General features: G+C 35.4%; 1 protein-coding gene across 15 annotated transcripts in view; it reads left to right on the plus strand.

Annotated features, from left to right (window-relative positions):
- NOL4 (nucleolar protein 4) overlaps window positions 1–24,955 on the plus strand; it is a 371,002-nt gene that overhangs the window by 181,834 nt on the left and 164,213 nt on the right. For 14 of the 15 annotated variants that reach the window (XM_032245372.1, XM_032245373.1, XM_032245377.1 and 11 more), the window contains one exon: window positions 23,328–23,611. In XM_032245372.1, the coding sequence (XP_032101263.1) occupies window positions 23,328–23,611 (284 nt within the window). Of the gene's footprint in view, window positions 1–6,386; window positions 6,754–23,327; window positions 23,612–24,955 lie in introns of those variants that run through there. The other variant, XM_032245384.1, reaches the window with a different exon arrangement.

Raw genomic sequence — 24,955 nt, forward strand, 5'->3', positions numbered from 1 at the left:
TTTTTTTTTTTGAATTTGGGTCTTCTCTCTTCTTGGTTAGTCTAACTAATAATTTATTAGTTTTGTTTATTTTTTAAGAACCAGTTTTTTGTTTTATTGTTCTTTGTATTGTCTGTTGGCCCCTATTTCATTTAGTTCTGCTCTAATCATTATTTTTTTCTTTTTGCTTTTTTTGGGTTTAGTTTATTATTTCTTTTCCAGTTTCATGAGGATCGTCATTAGATTGTTTATTTGAAATCTTTCTACTTTTTAAATGTAGGCATTTATTGCTGTAATATTTCCTTTTTGTACTGTTTTTGCTATATACCATGAGTTTTGATATATTATATTCCCATTTTCATTTGTTTCAAAATCTTTTTAAATTTCCGCCTTAATATCTTCATAACCCAGTGGTTGCTCAGGAGCATATTGTTTAATTTCTAAGTATTTGTAAGTTTTCAAAGTTTAACTTGGTGTTGATTTTTAGTTTTATTCCATTATGGTCTAAGAAGATATTTGATATGATTTTGATTCTTTCAAATATTTTGACACTTGCTTTGTGGCCTAACTTATATTAGGTCCTGGAGAATATACTATATGTTGATGAGAATATGGTATATTCTGCAGTTATTAAATTAAATAAAGTATTTTTAAATGTCTGTTGGGTTTACTTTGTCTAATGTAGAGTTTAAATCTAATGTTTCTTTGTTGATCTTTTGTCTAGATAATCTGTGTAATGCTTAGAGTAGGGTGTTGAAGTCACCAACTGGTCTTGTTTTAGAATCTGTTGCCATCTTTAGAGGTCTTTAGATCTAGTATTGTTTGCTTTATGAATCTGAGTGCTCTAGTGATGGGTGTATATATATACTTAAAATGTTTATATCCTCTAGTGATTTTATCATTATATAATGAACTTTTTTTGTCCTTTTTTTTTCTTTTTAGTGTTTTTTACTTTAAGTACATTTAAGTATAGTTATACATGTAACTATAGTTATTCCTTCTTACTTTGGGATTGTTTGTTGCTTTTTTTTTTTTAAGGAGGAAGGACAGGGTCTCACTCTGTGGCACAGGCTGGAGTTCAGTGGCACAATTTTTGCTTACTACAACCTCGGCCTGCTGAGGTTCAAGTGATTATTGTGCCTCAGTTTCCTGAGTAGTTGGGACTACAGGTATGTACTACTATGCCCAGCTGATTTTTGTATTTTCACTAGACAGAGTTTTGTCATGTTGGCCAAGCTAGTCTCAAACTCCTGGCTTCAAGTGATCCACCCACCTTGGCTTCCCAAAGTGCTGGGATTACAGGCATGAGCCACCGTGTCTGTCCTCACTTGGTCTTCTTGTGTGGAATATCTCTTTCCATCCCTGTATAATGTATCTTTACAGGTAAAGTTGATTTCTTGTAGGCAGTTTATAGTTGGATTATTTTAAAAATTCACTCAGCAAGTCTGTATCTTTTAGGTGGACAATTTAATTCATTTACATTCAAGCTTGTTACTGATGTGTAAGGTTTTGTTTTTGTTATACTGTTATCTTCTGGTTGTTTAGTATGTTTGTTGTTCTTTTATTTTTCTTTATTGTCTGTCATTTTAGTTTGGTGGTTTTCTGTGTGTTATCATTGAGTCCTTTCTGTTCCTCATTTGTGTGTTTGCTTTACTGGTGAGTATTATTTACTAAGTGTTTTCATGATGGTAAATGCTGTACTTTCACTTTTGGGTTGAGGACTTCCTTAAACATTTCTGATAGGTTGAGTCTAGTGCTAATGAATTTCTTTAAATTTCACTTGTCTGGAAAAAATTTTATTTCTCTTTCATTTATGAGGTACAATTTTGATGGACATAGTATCCTTGGTGGATTATTTTTCTTCTTAGCATTTTGAATATGTCATCCTTTTCTCTCCTGGCCCATAAGATTTCTGCTGAAAAATCTATTAGCCTAATAATAATTATTTAAAATAATATATATCTGTTAAATTTTCATTCATGTCCTGAATGGTTTTTTCTGATTTCTTTGTATTTTTATTCATATTTCTATTGTAACTCACTGAGCTTCTTTAGAATCAGTAATTTATTTTTATATTCTGGGATTTCATGAATTTCTTTTTGATTGGGATCTATTGCTGGACAATTATTATGTCCCTTTGAAGGTGTCATATATTTTTGCTTTTTCATGTTTCCTGTGCCCTTACATTAATATCTCTGCATCTGACATATAGTCATTTCTTCCAAATTTCTGAATTTGCTTTTATAAGGGAGGACTTTTTCCTGAATATATACCTAAAGCGTTGGTTGAGTAGGGTACTTTGGCTTTGATTTCAGATGTGTGCAGTAGTATAGCCTTTGTAAAATTTGTTTGACATAAATATTGTTGGTAGCCTCTATGATTTTCCCAGTGGCTGAGGGTGTAAGTGTTAGTGGACGCTATGATGAAGTTTTTCTGTGGACAAGGATGCCAGGAAGGCCAATCTTTAGGTCTTGGTTGTGGCAGCAATGGGCTGAGATGCCTGTCCTTGGGTCTCAGAGTGGTGTACCTTGGTGTTAGTAGGTTCAGGTGGACCTATTCTTGAGCCTCCAGGTGGCTTACTCCAATTCTAGTAGACAACGTGGGCCAGGTGGGTGGGTTCTCAAGTCCCTGGAGAGCTAGCATGGCACAGGTGATGTCGGTGTCAGTAATAGGGCAACTCACTGGGTCCCAGGTGGTGAATGCTTATATTGGCAGTGGGGCTGTGATGAGCTGAGTAGGCCAGTTTTCAAGGCTTGCAGGTGCTATGTGCAGATAGGTGCCAGCTGTGGTGGTAGCTGAGTGGAAAATCCCAACCTCAGGCCCCAGGAGGAGTGTTCATGAGGATTCGGCTAGGCAATTTCTTTGCCCCCCAGATTCTGTGCTCTGGGATGGGAGAAGTGAAGCAACACTGGGCCAGGTGAGCTTGTCTTCTGGCCTCCTGATGGTGTGTGTGGGTGTTAGCATGTAGGCAGGGGTGGAGTGATCCGCAGGCCACCAGCAGAATGCTTAGGTTGTGGGCAGCAGTGGTTATGCTGTAGCTCTGCCACTGAATAGGGTGGTGCTACTTTCAGTGGCAGCAGCCTAGGCTGTTGGCTGGGAAATGTGTACACCACTTGCACCCAAGATTTGCTAGAATTCTTACCTAAGATCTGCTGTGGTACCTGGCTTCTTGCTTGTGCTCTCTTTTTGCTTTCACCTTAGATGCAGTAGTGTTTGGTGGTTGCTCACACCTAAGCCCAAGAGGCAAGAGCCAGGGCTTGTCTGGCATCTCAGCTGCAGCACAACTGGATCCCAGAAGAGTGCAGTATGTTGCTATTGGCGCTCTAAAATGGCAGCTTGTTGTAACTGCTTAGATCTCCGGGTGTTTTGGGGACCCAGTGTGAGCCCTCTCTCTGGAGCAGTGCCATTTTAAAGTCTCCCAGCAGCTCCTTTGTCGGTTTCAGGACCTATGGAAGGTCAAGGGGCTTTCCTGTGGTTTGGATTCCAACCATCCATGGTGGAAACGTGGACTGTTGAAGGTTTCTCACTTACTCTTTCCTTGTATTAGGAGTCTCTCTTGGCATCCAGCACCCAGGTGATTTCAGGTGAGCAGGATGCCTTTCTTACTTCTCCTGTCACTTTTATATTGAATTTTAGTGTTTTTTTTCTTGGGTAATCATCTTTTGAAAGTATAAAATATCTGCTCACTATCTTGGTTCTTCTTAGTGAAGGAGGCAAGTATGAAATGCCTCTAGTCAACTGACTTGAAGCGCCTCTACAAATTTTTAATGAGGTTCTACCAAATCAACAAAGTGAGTGAATTATTGCTGGTCCTCAAAACTCAGTTACATATCCATGATAAGATGTGTACAAGACTTGGAATCAAGCAATGATATATCTGTGAAACTAACAAAAAATGGGCTTGGATTTTGCATATCTTTTATTTACATTCCATGTTTGAGGTTTTTGTTTTTGTTTTGTTTTACAAACTAGTTGTCCATGATAAATTAGAAACACAAGACTGGAGTCTTTATCATAGAGAGTTTGAGAAGCACTGTAGTAGGGGACTAGCATTGTGCTAGATGCTACAGAGAACAAAAACAGATCTAGTCTGCTCTCTCAGAGCTTGAGTCCTGGGAAAGACCAGGATATTAATCAAAACAGTTCCCAAGTGATTTTGTCATTCAAACTGAGATAAATGCCCTTCCTGAACTACTCTTCTCCTCTCTCTGTCCTTTCCCTTTTATTTTCTCCTCCATTCCACCCCCTTGTGATCCTCTATCCTGCCCCTTCTTTACTCATTCATCTCTCCTCTCCCTCCTTCCCTTCCCCCACCATGACTTGTCTCTATTGTCACACTTAATCTTTAATTTCTTAACATATTTTGATTTTTATGTCTGAGAAACCTTATCAATTTAAGCAACAGAGTAAATGATTATCTTTTTAAATTTTATTTTTAATTGACAAATAATACTTGTACTTATTTATGAGGAACAAAATGATGTTTCAATATATATAGTCTATGTAGAGTAACTACTATATCCGTTATCTCAAGCATTTATTATTTCTTGCGTTGAGGACATTTAATATGCTCCTTCTGGCTTTTGAAACTATGCCATATATTATTATTAACTACAGTCATCCTAGAGTGATATAGAAAACTGAAACTTATTTCTCCTATCTAGCTGTAATTTTGTATCCATTAACAAATATCTCTCTAGTCAACAAGTAGAAATCTATTTCAATATTCCAGTTTCTGAAGAGTATTATATTCTCTCTCTGATTACCAAAGAGTATATGCCTATGTCCCTTTTCCTTTTTCCCTTCCTTTTTTCCATCCTTCTATTGAGGAATTTATTTAGAATCAATTAAGCCCTTGCTATGTGGCAAAGATTAGGCCTTTCGTCCCACTATATCCATGACCTTGTTCCCTCTCCATGCCCCCAGAAGAAAAAAATAAGCAAAAGAAATAAGAGAATTTGAATTCTGGATTCTTTGAATATTTAACCTAGTTATACTCTGTCTTATGAGGCAGTTTCCTTGCATATATCCTTTAAAAATGAGTAGAAATTAGCATTAATGTATTTTGAAAATTATTAAGAATATCAAATACAATTGGTGTTGCTCCTTTTTCTAAAAGCCCAAAAATATAAGCAAAATTGAATTTTATCTAGATCATTACTTTGACTTTAAGATAGGAATCATTATAAAAATGAAGAAACAGTTCTCTGAAGCATAGAATCACTCAATTATAGTACATTTCCCACTACTCAATAACATTTATAAGTAACAGCGGAAGTGATTTGTATGTGATAAAATGTGGAACTTTTTCATGGTTTAATTTATTGGTTTATTCCAGTTTTTGTCACTATTTTGTTATTGAAAATTGGTTAATATGTTAGTTGTCAAAATAGTACTTTAAGGAAAAATTATTTGAATAGGATTTTAAAAATCCACCTCTTGACTTTGCATTATCTAGAAAATAATGCTCAATCCACACTACAAAGCATCTAAACATTTTATCAGAAAACTAGAGAGGTAGAGCATAGTATCCTACAAACAGAAAGTTTCTATGACCTCAGAGATGGTCATACATGGCATGGTTTCCTCCTATGGCAGGTGTTTGCAGTATCACCAGAGAATTATAACCTGGAAAGACACATGGTGGAGAGAAAAGGCCACAGATTATGGAGTCAGCTGCTCCAAAGTGTTAAGTGGACTTTGGCACATAGATTATCTGGCAAAAGCCATTTAATCAGGAGCCCAGGATATGCCCCTGTGACATTAGATAACCTAGGCTTGCTTTGAGGGTTGATAAATTAGTAACCAAACATAATTTTAAATTACTTTTTAATGTCACATATTAGCTACTAATTAAATAGTAAAATTTTCATGTGTGTGAGCTACTTCAAATAATCAGTACACAAGGGTGTCAGTTTTTGTAAGAATGATGTGTCCCAATAAGGGGCACAGTGATTTAAGGGAATGTGCAGGACAGCTAGGCCATAAATTAACCTCACAATGTTTTATACTGAGATATCATATAATTTATTATCCAAACCAGGATATATTTGAGAGCTAAGGGGGGACATGATTAATAATTATACTGAAAGAATAACTGTACACCAAAACTGTGTGAGGTAGACCCCACACAGTTCACTTATCTTTCGTTTCCACATGTCTTCCTACTTTGGCTTTCTCTGATGAATTTGGCTTGAACATGGACCCCTGTAACTTCTCCAGTCAAATGGTCCCCTATCACTTTTACCTCTGCTGCAGCTACTAACAATGTTAGTAGTTTCAGCTTTTCAAATTTCACCATGCAAATGAATCTTCTAAGAGCCTGGTTAAAATGCAGATTCTGATTTAGTAGGTCTGGGATAAACCTGTGATTCTGTATTTCTAAATTCACTGATGATATTGATGTGGTAATTGGCCCACACTTTGAGAAGAAAATGTTAGTTCAAATTCCAAGAGATGAAATTCTTTGGCCTAATTTCTCTTCTGGTTTGGCTGCATTGGCTATGGGTTTGACTTGTGGTTTTATGGCCCTTTGATCAGGTGCCTGCCTTGGCAGTTTCGACCTAGAGTAGTTGTGGGGCTATCAATGCAGTAGGCTGTTGGCACGTTAATTTGTACTAGAAGGGAGGATAGACAGGAGATGTGTACAATCAAGTGATGTATTCAATGTAATTCATTCTTCTGTTTAGTTTCATTGCATGGATACCACTGAGGAAGGATCCTGGAAATGTGCCATCAGCAGTGAACACTCTGAACCAGGTGCTTCAAAGCTCAGTAAAGTCTTCCTCTTTGGCCTTAGAAAAAGAAACAAGGTTTTCAAAATAGAATCTACTGTGCTTTATCCAAGGAAAGATTTTATAGATGGCCATGCTTATGTGACATTGGTGTAACAGCAGAAAACATGGGATGGGCATGGGGGATACAATAACCAGCTCTCAATTAATTATTAGTAATCACATTGTAAGAGCTCTTAATTTGGCATTATTCAAAGAATTTAAATTGATATAGTTAGTACAGTAACTTAGATTAGTTTTTCTTAATGGTCAACCAAGACAGATTTTTAAATTTTGATTTGATGAGAATTCAATGTTTTATTATGACAGAAACATTTTAAATTAAAATGAGTATATATACCACTACTATAAAAAGGATACTCATTATCTGGGAATCCTTTCTATTCTTAGTTGTGTTCTTTTCATCAAATTCACTCTGACATTGCTTCTTGACTATCGTCTTACTATGATAAAAATAAAATATCAACAAAAACAAAACATTTTCTCTTCTTCCATTGATTTTTTTAAATTATATTTTTACTTGGTGACTTGATGTATATACCGCTTTATAAAAAGAGGTATTAAAGTAAGGTCTTCACTACCTATGACCATTTGGGAAAATATGACTTACATGTATGAAAAAATTAGTGTGTAATACAATATAAAAGTTTTGGGCTGTGAAAATCATGAGTTTAGAAGATAGAATCAAGGTGGCTTAGAGTCATTAATATACAGCTTTAGGCATTTGCTGAATATCTACTATACACAAAGCATAATGCTGGCTTCAAGGTATACAGCAATGAAAAGAAGCCTAGCCCCTATCCTCCACCCATTTGTAATATAGTTGATTTGGTCCTCAGAGGCAGAGGTGTTCTCCTTGGAGGGTTATTTCTCCTACTTTCATACCTCCACACATTAACCTCCAACAATTATCACTTCATTTTTTTATAATTCCTAGGATATATCTTCCTAATCCCATGATTCCTTACCCCAACACCCTTTACCAAATACTTATTCTCCAGCCCCCTTGAGAGCTCCCTACTATCAAGCTTGTTCCGAGCCACCATCATCATCATCTTTCTTTCATCATCTTTCTCCTCTCTATCCTCCTCTCTGCTCTCCTGAGTTTCTTTATATTCTACTATATTCTATATTTCGCCTCCTGAGTTTACTTTCTTTATATTCTACTATTTCTATAATCCAACTCTTTCTAAAGTCTGCCTTCATTGAGAGACAATATAACATAGAGGAAAGAATGTAAAATATGATACATTATTAAGTGCCAGTATTGCCATTCATTCATTATAAATCTAAAGTTTTAGATTTATATTCAGTTTCTTCCCCAACATAACAGCATCTGTCTTTTTCAGGCTCTTCTCACAATACCCAAACAAGTGTTTCCTGCTGAGATATGCCAGTAGAATTTAGATGGAAATTTGTTTTGGAATTAGGCAACCAATTTCTAATACTATGTGCTTGTCACCTGTTTGTCACCAAACATTTTATTGATTTTTCATTCCATAAGATGTTCATAACTTCCTTAATACCACTATTACTGGCAGTAATTAATTTCAACTCAAGAGAGGGAAACAGTAAAGGGAGCTTGGTGAAATTATCTTGTATATCAAATAACAAATTTATTTTAAAAATTATAAAATATCACCTATAATACTATCGAAGTTTTTAGAATACAGGTCTTGAGGCTAAAGGAAAAGAAATTGTATCAGTTGGAATCCAATCTGGAAAATGGAGTCCATTCCATGACATCCATTGGGAAAATTTAATACAGGGCATTTTATACAGTGGCGTTTGAAACGCTAAAAAGCCATCCAGGGGATAGTGAAGCATCTCTGGAATTGATAACAGAAAGAGGCAGCTCCCATAGCTAGTGGTGGAAGGGCCAGGGAAGAACTGATATTAGTAGAGCTCAAGACCAGAGCTCCTACATGGGAATCAGATTCACAAAAAAGGCTTCTTAGCAGAAACTGGGGCATAGATGATGTGCACAACATGCTGGAGATGGAGAGACTGCCTGAACCAGAGAGGGTATGTGCGTGGGGAGGTAGGAGGGCATAACCAGGCATTCTCTCTTTGTCCTATTATCTATCTCTGCCAGTGTCTCTCATTGTCTAAACCCAGTCATAAGGCACTAGGCAAGAAATCATAGGAAATAAAATTTGCAATAGAAGAGGAACAGATCTGAGAATAAACCAGCAAATGATCATTATGTTAGATAAGGGAGCATGTATTGGGGAATCCTTACAGAATAATTATTTTAGGATGTATTTGTTCTGTAAATCTAAGAAAAGCTTCATAGGTCAGGCTTCTTGCTGTCTCAGAATACTGGCAATAAAAACTTCAGCTTCATCACTGAGTAGTCCTGGCTCACTCATTAACAGGGGGAGAAGAACTGTTGAAGGGTAGGGGTAGGAGAGTTTAGGAGAATACCTAAAGGAGCGTACATTCTAATCATTCATCTCTAAATTACTTTAAAAACATAGGTACTTAATAGGTCTGGTATGATAACAGGGTTTCTGTCTCCTCACACACTCCCAAAACACAATACACTTCACCTGCTTGCTAATGGCTGAAAATATCAAGAGAAAAACCTTTCATTCCACAATTAGAGATAAAAGGTTTAAATTACAAGTGCCTAGTTGAAGTAACATTTTTCTGTGAGGGAATTTCAGACAAAGAATAATCAATCAACAGTCTGTCAATCCATTACTCAGTAGAATGACATACAGAGAGCCAGTATGTACACAAATAGCTAGAGAATTAGCGATCAAGAGGGGAAAGAGAACATGTAGAACCCAGAGGACACACTTTGATGGTTTTGACAGTTCTTCCCAGGGTGATACTCTTTACCTGCTATGTGAGAAAAACTGACAGTCACTTTAGCACATGTGAATGCATATATGATAGACAGCTCTACTTTATAGGGGAGTAAAGATTCTTGATTTTCCAAGCATACACTTGACCCAGGTAAAGACCTTTTCTTCCAGAAGTTCATTAACCAGGGTAATTAAGTTTATCATTTTCCCCCAGATAAAGTTTTTAGCTCTTTAGTTACACATTCACATTTAACTCTTTGAGCAAGATCATATCCTTTCATGAGTCTTTTAAAAAAAATAGGACCATTCTGGTAGTATTTTTGTTTATTAGTTTTGATAAAGGGAAAGAATATTTGGCTTTTGTCTTCTTTTTCTGAAGTTTTCCCAGATTTTTTTAAAATGAGATTAAAATATCCTCAGATTCAGCCTTACTGAACCCAGAATTGAGGGCTGTTAGTCATATTTAGTTCTGTTGGTATCCACAGTTGCCTCCTTTAATTGCGTATTCCACTGGCTAGTTGTTGGATGTCATCTACATTAATTTCTCACATGTGGCACCTAAACACTTATATGAGAAATGCTTCTACATTCCCTGATCTCAACCAAAATAAATTAAACCAAGATTTTTAGTCTTTGTTGTATTAGAGGTTTTAATGCCCACATTAATCCTACAGATGCATATTTTTAATCATCTCCCTCAGGAAATTCTGAAGCAATTAAAGTTTGAAAATTACTGATACACATCTATTATTTGAAATGTACTTGAATAATTGTAAATGGTATTACACATCCTAATATACCCTGGAAAATCCTTTATGTTTGTACTGTATTCATTTTATGTTGCTTTCTGAAAATTACTACAAACTTGACAGCATAAAACAAACCCCGTATACCTCATATGTCTGTAGTTCAGAAGTCCAGACAAGTTTGACTGAGTTCTATCCGGGGTATCACAAAGCCAAACTCATGATGTCAGCCTTCTTAGGCTCTAATATGGGGAGTTTGGGAAATAATTTACTTCTAAGCTTACCCAGGTAGTTGGCAGAGTTTAGTTCCTTGTGGTTGTAGGACTGAAGTCTCTGTTTTTTTGCTGGCTATCAATGGGGGATCCCTGTCAGCTCCTTAAAGACTGCCTACATTCTTTATTTGGCTTCTTCCATCTTTAAAAACCTTTGTGCTGTAAATCTCTCTGACTTCTTTTTCTGCTACTAATTAAGGAAGCTTTGCGGGGTCTGTTGGGAAAAATAGGGGAGGGACAGTGTGGGGTGGGGAGTTGGGGAGAGATAGTATGGGGAGAAATGCCAGATATAGGTGAAGGGGAGGAAGGCAGCAAATCACACTGCCATGTGTGTACCTATGCAACAGTCTTGCATGTTCTTCACATGTACCCCAAAACCTAAAATGCAATAAAAAAATTTTTTTTAAAAAAGAGCTCATGTGATTTAATCAGGTCCACCCAGATAATCTCTCTACCAACATCAATTGTACCACATGACATAACAATCACAGGAGTGATACTTCAGCATATTTATGGGTTCTGGAAATTAGAGTGTAGAATCTTGGGTAGGGGGGCATTTTTGGAATTCTTCCTATAATAGTCTCCAGTTCAGTAAAAATACAGTTAGTTCAGGAACACACATAAGGATATAGGAAGGCCCACAGTCTGTTTACCAAAGAGATACTAACAGTGCAATTAACTACTGTGATGGTCTATTCTAATAAAGTTATTGAATATTTTAAATATGCTAATCAAAAATCAATAAAGGAATAAGAACTGGAACTTGCCCTCCAGTAGCTTACATTTCATCCTTAAGTGCCTCCAGAGATAGAGAAACTTATTTGATCTTTTGATAATTTCATCAGAATGTTTTCTGATATACCGTACAAAAAACTGATTATGTATAATCTTTAATTTTTAATCTTTAATTTTCTATATTCCTGACAGGTAATACAAACATATTAAAACCTTCAAATATTTGATTCAATTCTCTCTCTTCCCGTAGTCCTTGAATATTTTAGGCTTAGCACCCCTTATTCCTATGACTATACTTTATTACATAACTTGAAGTCCTTTAACATATAAGTTACATTTTTAGCTGAACACAGTCAAGTCACTTAACGTTTCTGTTCCACACTTTTCTCAAATATTTTTACTCCTTTCTGTGTGGCTGGCTTGCATTCACCGAGGATGTAGAAGCCTCTCAACTAATTTCTGAAGTTTTCACAAAGAGAATGATGTGAATTTGTGTTGAGTCAGGGTGTTCATGGGAGGAAGAAGGGTCCAAGGCTTCCTGTTCCACCTTCTTTCTGACATCACTCCTTAGCTTTTGGTTTTCTCAAAAGTAAAATAAATTTTATGTATTTCTTAAGGTTGATGTTTCAAGTTTTATTTTTAAAAACTGGCTAAATTAAGCAAAAATGGTACATAAATGGATATCTATTGAAGAAGAACTGGAATATCTCAAAATTTACAAAGAGCTGATTACCCCAAATCTTGAAAGCTGGAACTAGAAAATTATGGGTACCTCAGTGTCAGTAGTTTTAGTACTCTCTAGAGTTTATCATAAAAATACCTAGTTCCATTGACATCTATTTAATCTGTCTCACAGCTCCAAATTCTTCCAAGGCAGCAAGAAATCATGCCTACCATGGCCTACAGTTGTGAATTAGGCAAATTAGGAGAATCTAGGCATTAGGTTGCCATCCCTATGAGTGCTTAGTACATGCTATCATTGGCTAACACATACACACATATCATATTACACCATCACACAACTCATATGTCCAAATATACTTCTACTAAATACTTACCATCTACTTTGCATAAAGTACATAAATCCTATTATTTCCCCATTAGAACTAAATCTGAGCCGTGTCCAGCAACTGCATCCAGGTATCATGTTGAAAAGACTCACTTTTCTGAGTTGAAATCACCAAGTGATGTTCATTGCCATTTCAGTTCTGTAACAATTGAAATTATACAATTAATGGACTAATTTATATATTTATTTTCTACCACCACAGGCTATATACAACAATGGTGATAAAAATTAAGAAAATGAGGAATATGTTTATTTAATATTCAGTTACTTGACAGCAAGGAAAGAAATCCAAATAAACATTGTACTCCTTGTCTCTGCATCTGGTTGCAAAGCCATAGCTTATATTTATGACTAAAAAACCCAACTACAAATTCCATGTTTTTACCTCTTTAACAGCAATAAAACTACCCAGGAAATATTCCATGTGGAATAGCATGTCAGGGAATGTGATCTTCTTGTCTCTGACTATAAGAATTGCCTTGATAGTATTTTCCTTCCTACAGAAGAAAATGAAAAATACTTTAGATACTCCCTGAGGATTCACCTCCTAACCTATTTTGTTATTTTGCCACCTTTCATTCCTTTGGTAGTTGTGCTTAATGACCTCAACCAACACATGGCCCTACTTTTTTTCTTAGTGGCCTGCATGGTGTGAAATGGTCAGTTTCTATTCCACTTGTTGGAAGTGTCCTTTCTGCAGGTTAGCAGAACCTACAGTTGTAAAGAAGAGTTAGGAGAAATGTTGCCTCCATCTCTGGAGCACCTTGTTTCCAGCCTGATGTTGTGGCTAAGAAACAAACAGACTCAAGTATCAGTAGCTGACTTAAAGCACACATCACATCCTAAAAGGCAGCCCTCTCAGGGTCAGGTACTATCTCTCGGTGGCACTGGAGTTGAGTTTTTCACAGTTTATTTCATTTTTTATATAAGGTCAATAGTCTGCCAGTGATAGAAGAGATAAGAGCAATAAGGAAAATCCTATAATTGCTTCAATGCTTCTACTATGATGTGATTTCCTTGACTGAATGTAATGTAGTATCAGAAAAAGTGTAATATATAAAACATTCTAAGGTCAAAAGTGGTGAAATCTGAGGAAGAATGGGCCAGAAATACAGGACCAAGTCAAAAATAAACATCTATTCCACTAAGAACAAGAAGCTATTCCATACAGGATTAGAGAGATCCAATACAATTGATCTGTTATAGTTAAGTTGGCAATCTTCTCAAAGTTCTGTACTTTATCAAAATTTTAAGATTGAACACTGTTGGACAGCTGGGTACTCAGATTAACATGGTGAATGAAGCACCCAGAATGAAGCACCCACACACATCCTCTATTCCCGCTCTGACTGCCATTCCATTCATAATCCCACTGAGCAAACATGGGTTTAGCAGGCAGGATGCTTCATATCCACAGGAAAAGTCACACTGTGCACTTGATTATTAGGATCACCTTCTACAGCAGTGGTTTTTTGATGGGCATGGACAAGACATGAATATTTTCAAACCCTTAATCTATTATAAAAGATTTATTAATATCATGCCTTCATTTCTGTCTAGATATCATCCAGCCTGGCTCTTTCAAGTCTTTATGCTATTTGGCCACTACCAAAGACATAATGCGATAACCTAACACTATGTATTTGTCGTATGGAGAGTATACAAAAAGACTTACTGCTTGAAGTCCTACCCATTTAGAGTATTTCCTTCTCCATTTGGATCTATCTATGTAAACAACTGTACCATTTCAGACTTTTACATTATCATAGAAACAAGGCTGACCTTTCTCATTCTCAACCAATTTTTCATTAAAAATTTATTTTAAGAGAGTAGACAGAGATTAAAGAAGGAACTGTGGTATTATGGGTTTTGAGCAACCTACTTATATACCATGGGAGTCTGAGAAGACCCATTCCTACATGTCACACTTCCACTTGATGAAAAGGAGCTACTGAACATGTCTACATTTAATGAGCATGTCTTGATTCAGGTGATACTCAGTTCATGATGCCCAAGTGTGTAAAGAGATAGGAGACGTTCTCAAAAGGCAGAGTAGTAGAGAAGTCAAGTTTTAAGAACTTAACCCTCACTGTGGATGGGGTATGTAGATACATTTCAAAACACTAGTTTTCTGCTCACTGAGGAGACAGGGTCCTATATTTCAGTTATCTTATATTTTTATTGTTATATATCTTACCAAAGTAGACAGGACTCAACCATTTTTGCTCATCTAAGCATGGTTTTACTCTTATGTAGAATTATGGGGATGTATATTAGGATACGGTTTGGCAAAGACCCTGTGAACTAGATTGTAATACAAAATCAGAGAAATCAGATTATCCTGGGATATGAGCATGAAGGTGAGAGTCAATTCTGGTCTGGTCAGACAGAGACTCAGAAGAAAATGCATTAGGCAAAACAGCTGACTTGGTGAAATAAGTGAGAGAATCAGAATCCGAAACAGGCCATCACAATGGTTAATCAACAGAAGAGAAGCATGGCTTCTGGTAACTTATCACTGTGTATCAAGAACAATTCCTGGGATGGAGGTAGCAGGGTTTTGTAAAGTGGATAGCCACTACCACAATGCTTCTTACGAGGACAATCTGGAAGCTAGCTTAGGTCCTGCCCAGCTCCAAGATACTGTTTCAAGCATAAGCTTGTTACAGGTGGATCTTTTAATTTTCACAACTTTTAATTTGTTCAAAATAAAGTATTTTCTGATTTGTTATTGGCCAGAAGAAAAACTTTTGGTTTGTTTTTTGGCTAAACACCAATTTAGGGCAACCATCTTTTGGATCCTATTGATTTTAGCTTCAATTAGAAAATTTCTTTCCAAAATGATTTTCCCCAACATGTGACATTTGCTCTTATAACTTAGTTAGTGGTTGGGGATAATTAATGATACATCTCTAAGCCATTTCCTTGTAAATTGTCAAATCATTTTCTAATATAATGACGCTATAATAATACTATAGGGCAATGTTTCTTTTTTCTATTGCCCATTCAGTGGGGTTTCTTGGGCATGTCTTTCCAGTTGTTAGGTGTCAGCTCTCTTTGAAAACACTGACTTGCTGTAAAATGATTGTTTTAGGTTTACTTTAAATCTAACAGGATTTTTTTTCATTGTATATACTGCTTGCTGTATGAGACGGAACATGAAATATCTCACGTATTGTTTTGATTTTAAGTTGTAGCAGTAAATAGCCTCAAGTATGTGGCTAATACATGGATTTCACACTCAGCTGCATTAATGCATTATATTATCTGTGACTTTTTTGCATTATTTATATCTATATCATCTATAGCTATAAGTTAACTTTGTGTAAAACACTAACCTGCATTCCATAGAGGAACACAAAGAAACAAAAGATGTAAAATACCTACCTTATGGAAATGTACCGTCTGGCTGGTAAATAAAATCGATTTTAAGGTGAGAAGGACTATGCAGACCCTCACTGAAACCTACCTTATCAGTGTTGGGCTTAGGGATCAGAAACCTGTGAGTTATGATTATTATGGTATAATTTAATATAAGTTAAAAAAATAGCTTAGCATCTAGTTCAAGAACACTTACCCTGGATTCCATAAGTAGATCTGTGCTTTGAGTTGGGAGGAAAAAAAAATGTTTATATTTTTTCACTTATCTCTAAATAAAATTTTAACATTTTTTTCTGTTATGACTATAAGCAATATAACACAATGGTATTCACAATAACTGTGACTTTGTCAACAAAATAAATCCGATATTTTCCAACACTATAAAAATATCAAAATACATTTATGCATGTAATTTATATAAAATAGCTAGTTCTATGAAATCCTGAATAGGCTGGGGTAAGCATGGAAATAGTACAATCATGTGTCACATAATGATGTTTCATTCAATAATAGATGTCACATACAACAGTGATCCCATAAGATTATAATGTTATATATTTTACTATACCTTTTCTATGTTTACACATATTTAATTAAACAAATATTTACCACTGTGTTACATTGCCTACAGCACTTGGTACAATAACATCCTGTGTAGGTTTGTAGTCCAGAATAATAGGCTATACCATATAGCCTAAATGTATGGTAGGCTATGCCATCTAGGTTTGTGTAAATACACTCTGTGTTCACATAATGATGAAATCGCCTAACAACATTAAAAATGTATCCCTCTCATTAAGCAATGTATGACTCTATTTCGCAATTTGTTAGAGAATTAGTAAGCTATTTACAAGCCATTGCATAATAGCCATTTTTAAAAACGAGTAATCTTGGAATTGGGAGAAAGTTTTGTTATGGGTCAGTTGATAGTGGCTTAGAGTTGGAACAGAGATAAATAAACTTTCTCAAACTACCCTCACATAATCAGTGGGTTTTTCCTAGTACACACACTCCAGGAGAATAATGAATAATTTTATAAGTGCTCCTAAAAAAAGAATACACAGTAAAATATCCATTACTCTAAAATATACAATTCTGCTCAGGTACAGTGGATGGCTAATACCTGTAATACCAGAGTTTGGGGAGGATGAGGCAGGAGGGTTTCTTGAGTCCAGAAGTTGAAGAACAGCTTGGGAAACATAGTGAGACCCCATCTCTACAAAAAGTAAAAAAAAAAAAAAAAAAAAAATAGCCAAGCATGGTGGCTCACACCTGCAGTCCTAGTTACTTGTGGAGCTGAGGTAGGAGAATTGCTTGAGCCCAGGAAATTGAGGCTGCAGTGAACTGTACTCCAGCCTGGGTGAAATGAGTGACATCCTGTCTCACACATGTATACATATACATATACATATACACATACACACACATATATACACTCATGTATACACACACGCGCATACACAATTCTTTGTCCTAGTATGTAGAATATACTAATTGTCTGTCCTCTTCCAGCTTTTTTCTGCCTTTGATGCTTTTTCTTATGTCCTCTCGTTAACTGGGAAAACCTCCACTGTCCCCATTATACATCTACATATGTCTCACCTTCTTCAAATTCCACCTCCTGTAAAATACCTTCCCTGATACCCTTTTCATCCCCAGTAATAGGCGACTTTTCTTTCTCTGAGGAACCTTTTTATTCATGATGCTTGATATGAAGCTCTCATGGAACAGGTAGTATTTTCAACCTTGCATTGTAATTCTTATGATATAATCTCAGATGAGAATAATTTTTTATGGAATCTCTTTGGACTCAACAATCCCGAGGAAAGTATCTTGTGCACATAGATGTTTGGTTAAATATTGTAAACAACAAATATAAACAATATAACTCTTCGTTGATAGGCTAGAATTAGTTTTATTATTTAACTGTTGCACCGAAATTTAGTTTTATGCTTTGAGACATCCAGCTTATCTCTGTGCATTCACTGTAATAACCTCCTTTGAGTAGATCTCAATATTCCATGGCCAAGAATGGATTAGGAGTTATCAAACAAGAGTAAGAGTGCTACCCTTGTGGACAATTTAGTAGAAGGCTGAAACATTTGTTATTTTCTTGCCCTCAATAAAATCAGTTTTATCATTTTATAAATGTCCTTTAATCTTTTAGTAGTAGTCATACATACATACATATATACCTACATACATATATATGTGTATACATATGCATTTGTTTATATCAGTAAACTTAAGGATGAATGTTTCTGCAGGTTTTTGTGGTGTTGAGACCGAAAGTACAGGGCTTTTGTGGTCAGGAATTGAGGTTTTTGCATATGAGAGAAAAAAAACTAAAACAGAGAACAGGGCTATTAATTAAGTGTTTAAAACTGTGGTATAGAGGATAAGTAAAACATACAAAAAATGAAAAGTTCATCACAAGTTTTTAAGGAAGGAAAATGAGAAATTTTTAAGCGACAGAAGAGTTTAAGCCAGAAATGAATCAGGGAGTCAGGCTCCAGGCAGAAACTGGGCTGGAAAGTGCTACAAAGGATTGATTCAGACTACATTATCTGCTTTGTGTTATAGAGTAGAGGGAGTTATGGTATAAGATGTAAGGTATGGCCTAGCGATGGGTAAGCTTCTTTTGTTTTTTTTTTTTTGTCCCTTGCTGGGAGAAGACAGACCAGAGACCATGAGAGGTAAAGGAGAGTTGTACTTAAACTATTTTGCAATTAGATTTCAAAGCAATTTTTAAATTTTTTTCTATTTTTTTGGATATGAATGTCCTAAACTTTTCAGCAATGCTATTTACATCTATATTTTAGACTTAATATTTAGTTTTATGGTAAGATATGAAAGACAAGTTTTCTAATGGGGCATCAAAGGACTAACGGTGGAAAATTGTGGTGCATTTGGGGAAAACAGTGAAAAGCTTTTTGGACCCTGTGAGCATCTGACCTGAATTTTAGGACTAAACGTCCAAGTACTAATGTTAAAACGAGGATGATACATATGTGTACATATATATGTGTGTATATATATATATGTATATATGTGTGTGTGTGTGTGTGTGTGTGTGTGTGTATATATATACATGCACATATTGTTTCTGTTCATTTTGCCTAAGGCACTTGGCCTAAAGGCCATGGTAATGAGCTACTGCAAATAACTGAATAAGAAAGTAGGTCAGGTACTTGGGGAGACCTCTCACGCACACACACACACACACACACACACACACACTCTTAAATACACAGACATGTACACATATACATTATACATAATGTTTTAGGTCAATTATCTTCATACAGAGAGAGGTAATTGTTGAATGTGTTGCTGATGAAACCACTCCAGCAAAATGCGGCGGGATAACTTAGAGTATTTCTAGAGTCTGTACTAATTCATGGAGATGAATGGGGAGTAGCAAAAGAGAAAGAAGAAAAAGACTAGTCTGCCATTTACTGTGTTACCAGAACTTTTAGACACGAAGGAGCCTCAGCTGTGCTAGCAGAGATAGCACAATAATTCTCCACAACACTAAATCTATCCCATCAAAAGTAGCAGCAAAACAAATTAAATCCCAACATCCAACTGCCCTCCTGATGTAACCAGATTCCACACTTCCTTGTCATCACATTCCACATTCTCCTCTGTTGCTAGGTACCCTGGGCACTCTTATTTTCCAAAGCTCCAGGTGCTGTTTTCTTTGAGACTCAAATACAGAGTCTTTGGTTCAAATGCTGTGGTATCCAGGCTGAAACCTTGAGAGAAGAGCCATCGCCTGGCCCAGTGAACCTGAAGGCCATATATACAGATCTAAATACTGCACCCTGTATGTAGCAGCCACTCAGGATCCAGCAAACTATGTTGGGTAAGGAGTCAGATTACCCCTTTAAAGTGATGACCTGATGTGAATTTATTACAGGAGTCTGAGGTCTCCGATTTTAAATTCTTAAAAAGTATCTTTTAGGAAGAGAGGGAAACAGAATAAAAACTGTTAACGTGATTACATGAAACTCAACAGTATAAAATTGTTGATTTATATTCAGTTTAATGTCTGCTTACTGTTCTATATTGTATTTTTAAAATAAAGACATCAAAAACTTTGTTTCAAATTTGGATTTATCAGACAGTGCTCTGAGACATTATTGTATTTTACCATTTAAATTATAAAATATGTGAGTATATATATTTGACACAAATGAGTAAATCATTTATTTGTTTTTCTTAAAACATACTGATTTACTCAGGAATGAAATATGTAACGCTGTTGAATTTAGTTACCTTGGTAACATCTGGAGTGAACTACTCCATCTAAAAATATTTTCTACCTTATTGTTTATATTTTTTACAGAAATAAATACATGAAACTTATTAAAGCCTTTCCTAACAAATGATAATGTTTATCTTACCTGAAAAAAATGAAACAATAATATACTATTTATTAGATATACGTAATGATTTCAGACTGAAGAAACAGATATGGGATGTTTAATTTTTAACTATGAGAGATACTGGATTTATCTTATGCCAATGTAGATTTTACTTTAAAATGTAGCATATATTTAGGGTTATTTAACCTAATAAGTATTAACAAAGCCTTTATACATTAAATATTAGTATATTTTTTAAAGGATTCTAGTACACAAATGTTAAATCACTTTTTTTCATGAATTAAAATTGGAGTTGAATACGTTCAGTGTGCTTTTCTTTGGACTTTCATGGTACATAATAATTTAAAGTAATCAAAAATCATATTCATAATTTAGCATAAGAATTCAAATTGGCATAAATGAATATGCACATTTATCTAAATTACATATATATATAAAAATCATCCCATTAGTTCTGTATTTCAAAAGCCCTAGACATTTCATGTTAAAATACTGTTTTTGAATCCTTGGATTAATAGCTATGGAAAGTACCAGGTCATAAATTATTATTTATGACCAGTTTCCTAAATTTTCCTGTGTATTTTTTCTCCCCACATCAATTCTTTCTTTGATGGATACATAAAAAGAGTAATTTAATAGAAATTTGCCATTTGAACATATTTCAACATTTTCCACAAGATAGTCTTAGGAAATTGTTTAAAAATACTATTTCAGGCTGGGTGTAGTGGGTCAGGCCTATAATCCAAGGATTTTGGGAAGCCGAAGTGGGTGAATCATATCACCCAAGGTCAGGAGTTCAAGACCAGCCTGGCCGACATGGTGAAACTACGTCTCTATACAAAAATTAGCCAGGCGTGGTGATGTGCACCTGTAATCCCAGCTACTTGGGAGGCTGAGGGAGGAGAATCATTTGAACCCAAGAGGCAGAAGTTGCAGTGAACAAAGATCACACCACGGCACTCCAGCCTGGGCAACAAGAGTGAAACTCGGTCTCAAAAACAAACAAACAAACAAAAACAAAATATTTCATTCAAAATTAAACTTAACCTAATGCTCTTTTTAAAAATTTTTTACTACAGACCTGGCCTCATCCTGGACTCTTGCCTATTCCATTACTACTAGTTGTTTCAATTCTATTCTCACAATTTTTCTAGTTGTCTCCTCTTTTTCTATGCTGCCACCGCTTCAGAAGTTTGAGCTTTTAAGGGTAACAACTGAGATGACTTCTGAATCTCTTAATTGGTCTCCCGAACTTCCACTTTGATGCTTCATACCATTCTCCTCATCCAAGTCAGAATAGTCTATTTGAAATATAACTTTTTCCATGTCATTTCCCACAATAAATTAAAATTGCTATTTGCTCCCATATAAAATCCAAGTTCTTTGATAAACAAAATGCTTTCTTGGTATTCTGTTTTTTTTTTTTTTCTAGATTTGTCTTTTCTCATTCTCTTTTTTTGCACACCAGACTACTCTTACTTCTCACTTGCTCTGCATATGCTGACCTCTGTGACTTTGCACATGCTGATCCCTCTATAGAGAACACTCTTCTCCAACTTCTCCACCTGATTTCAGGCTCACTCACCTTTTGGAATTTGACTCATATTCTCTTCTTTAGGAAGCCTTCTGTGATGTCTTTATCCCTTGTATTAGATCACAGCGTTCTTGCTCTGCATTTTAATAGCATGTTTGTTTTTCTGTCTCAATTATCTGTGAATTTGATGAAGGCACCTTCTCTACAGGCCAAATACTTAACCCCATATTGGCCACAGAGTAAGCGCTTAACAAATGTTAGTGAATAAATAAACAAATATGTGAGTTATAGTTCTCTTTCAGAATTTGAATATAATTCCCATGAATGTAATTGATTAAAAAACATTAACTATGTCATTGCACCCCACAAAAAAGCATATGTGATAATATTCAGAAAATTAAAAATCACAAGTATTGAATAATATTTCTCTTGCTCACCCATATTTATATTGTTTCACCAACAGCTTTTAGCTAAAGGAAACAATTTAATACCTTTTTCATCATAATTTTAAAAAATCAATAGCAAATTTCTATCATATAAGATAAAATGAATTAAGAAAAATAAAAATGTCATTTTCTGCAAACTTTGTCTATGTTTTCGTTTTACAAAATTGGGATCATACCAACTCCACTCTTTTGTAGCTACATTTTTCTATTTAGTACTCCATGACCCACATCCCCATATTTTATTGCATAATATTCTAACAATTTCAACATTTATTTAAATAGTCTATTTGTGGTAATTTAGGTCATTTCTAATTTTTGCTATTATCAACAACACTGGTATAAATGTTTACCTACACAGAGATACACACAATGATTAAATGTCTTAGGCATTAAACTCTCAGAAGTGTAATGACTGGAACAAAGTTTCTGAGCATTTTCAATGTTTTAGATGCTGCAAAATAATTGATAATTATTTAATTATCTTTGTTTTTTCTTTGAGATTGCAATTAAGATTGAACTGTTCTCTCAATTCTATTTTCTTATTATTTTATTTCACTTTTTGTGCCTAAATGTGCTGTGTTAGCCCATTTGCATTGCTATAAAGGGATATCTAAGAATGGGTAATTTATAAAGAAAAAGGGATTATTTGGCTTATAGCTGTGCAGACTGTATAGGAAGCATAGTGCTGGCATCTCCTCCTGGTGAGGGCTTCAGGAAATATAAAATCATGGTGGAAGATGAAGGCAGGCCAGTGGGACTCATGGTGAGAGAGGGTGCAAGAGAGAGAGAGAGAAGAGGTGCCAGGGTCTTTTAAACAACTGGCTCTCCTATGGACTAACAGAGCAAGAACTCACTCATTTCCATGGGGGTGGCACCAAGCCATTCATGAAAAATCCACTCTCATGACTCAAATACTTGCCACTAGACCCCACTATGGACATTGGAGATCACATTTTAATGTGAGATTCAAAGAGGACAAAACATCAAAACCTTATCATGTGCCACATAGATTAAAAATAACAATAACTGCTTTAGAAGTTTATTGCCGAGGTTAAATCACATATGTAAAATGCCATTCACATAATGGGAGCTCACTAAATGCTAATAGAAGTGGAATCTGAATAGCATATTAATTGAAATCAAAATATAACTTTTCCTTTTCAACAGATGATTCTGCTGCAGAGAGTTTTAATGGCAATGAGACTCTGGGGCACAGTTCAATTGCTTCAGGGGGAGCACACAGCAGGGAGATGGGAGACTCCAACAGTGATGGCAAAACTGGGCTGGAGCAGGATGAACAGCCACTGAATCTCAGTGACAGTCCCCTCTCTGCGCAGCTAACTTCGGAATACAGAATAGATGATCACAACAGTAATGGAAAAAACAAATATAAGAATCTTCTAATTTCTGACCTCAAGATGGAACGAGAGGCGAGAGAAAATGGAAGCAAGGTATGATCACATTACAATTTCCACAATTTTTGAGTTGGTCATGAAGATCACAAAAATACCTATGCATGTAGGAGATAAACACTATGTTAAGAAAAATATTATAAACAACTTCAATAACAGGATACCAAGAAACTTATGACCAAGCATATTGCATGTTTATAACACGTGATTTCAGAAATAATAGTGAGCAAAATGGATTGTGTCTTAAAGCTGTGGGTATTTTTTGATACTGAGAATCACTTGAGTTAATGTTTCTCATGTATATAATCTATTTATGAATTTCTCTGGGAATTTGTTGAGCTCAGATGTGACAGTTTCAGTCTCAGTACGCAATTTTTACCATAAAAGGATCACTATCTAGTTTCTCCTAGATGGATAGATATACGTAAAGATAAAGTATTAATTAAATTCTTCAGTTTGCTTTGGAGACCTGGGGACTTCGATCAGTAATTTTCTCCGTGAACACTAAAGAACTGTTAAGTGTCAGTGTCCTGGATGAAATCTGTGGCTTAAATAATTATTTGAAGAAATGATTTATCATAAAGTATACAAAAGACAAAATCATATTTCAGACATATCTAGATGTTTAGATTCTTTATATTAACATTAGAATAAATTACAACCCCCTTCCGTTCCCTATTGACTTATTTTTAATTAAGCTTAAACTTCTGCTAGTTTGAGATAACACATGCTGGTGAATTTGCTCTATGATTTTTGAAGGTGTACTTTGGAACACATGAGGGTTTTTATGGAATATACCTTTTGAGTGCCTTCCCCAGCCCTTACCTCTAAGTCAGAGTTGTAGAACTTGTTTCTTGTCATAGATCCTTACAGCAAAATGTCTTAATCTGGATTAATTTCTGAGTTTGCTAAGGCACTATGCTTCTTAAATTGGCTCTATTTAAATCTTCTTGCTTGCCTGAGGGTGTGTTGTTTTATCCTCTTTTAAGCAACTCACTAGACATTAGCAGACACTTAGACACTCCTGCCTGAGGGAGGCTGCTACAACTTTTGCTGAAGTAAATATTCAAATATCCTCCTCAGTGGTTTAAAGCCAAATTACATAATCACAAATGATTTTATATTTGCTAACATGATCTGATTCACTGTGCACTGTGTTACATTTTACAGAACAAAATAACTTGTTTCCCTGCCCTCCACATAACCCTGTCCTTATGAAGTTTAAATAATTATGAAATGTCCTTTCTATGCTGTGTCTATTGAATTTTTTTCTAAATTTATTTGATGGCTTACTCTTCTTTTCCTTATTCCCTTATTCAATATCACTCTGGGATTGATGCTTATTAAAATACTCTTGCACATATTAAACAGAATGAAGTGACT

Source organism: Sapajus apella, unplaced genomic scaffold (genome assembly GCF_009761245.1).
Source record: "Sapajus apella isolate SASKATOON/1434 unplaced genomic scaffold, GSC_monkey_1.0 scaffold57, whole genome shotgun sequence".
Lineage (NCBI taxonomy): Eukaryota > Metazoa > Chordata > Mammalia > Primates > Cebidae > Sapajus > Sapajus apella.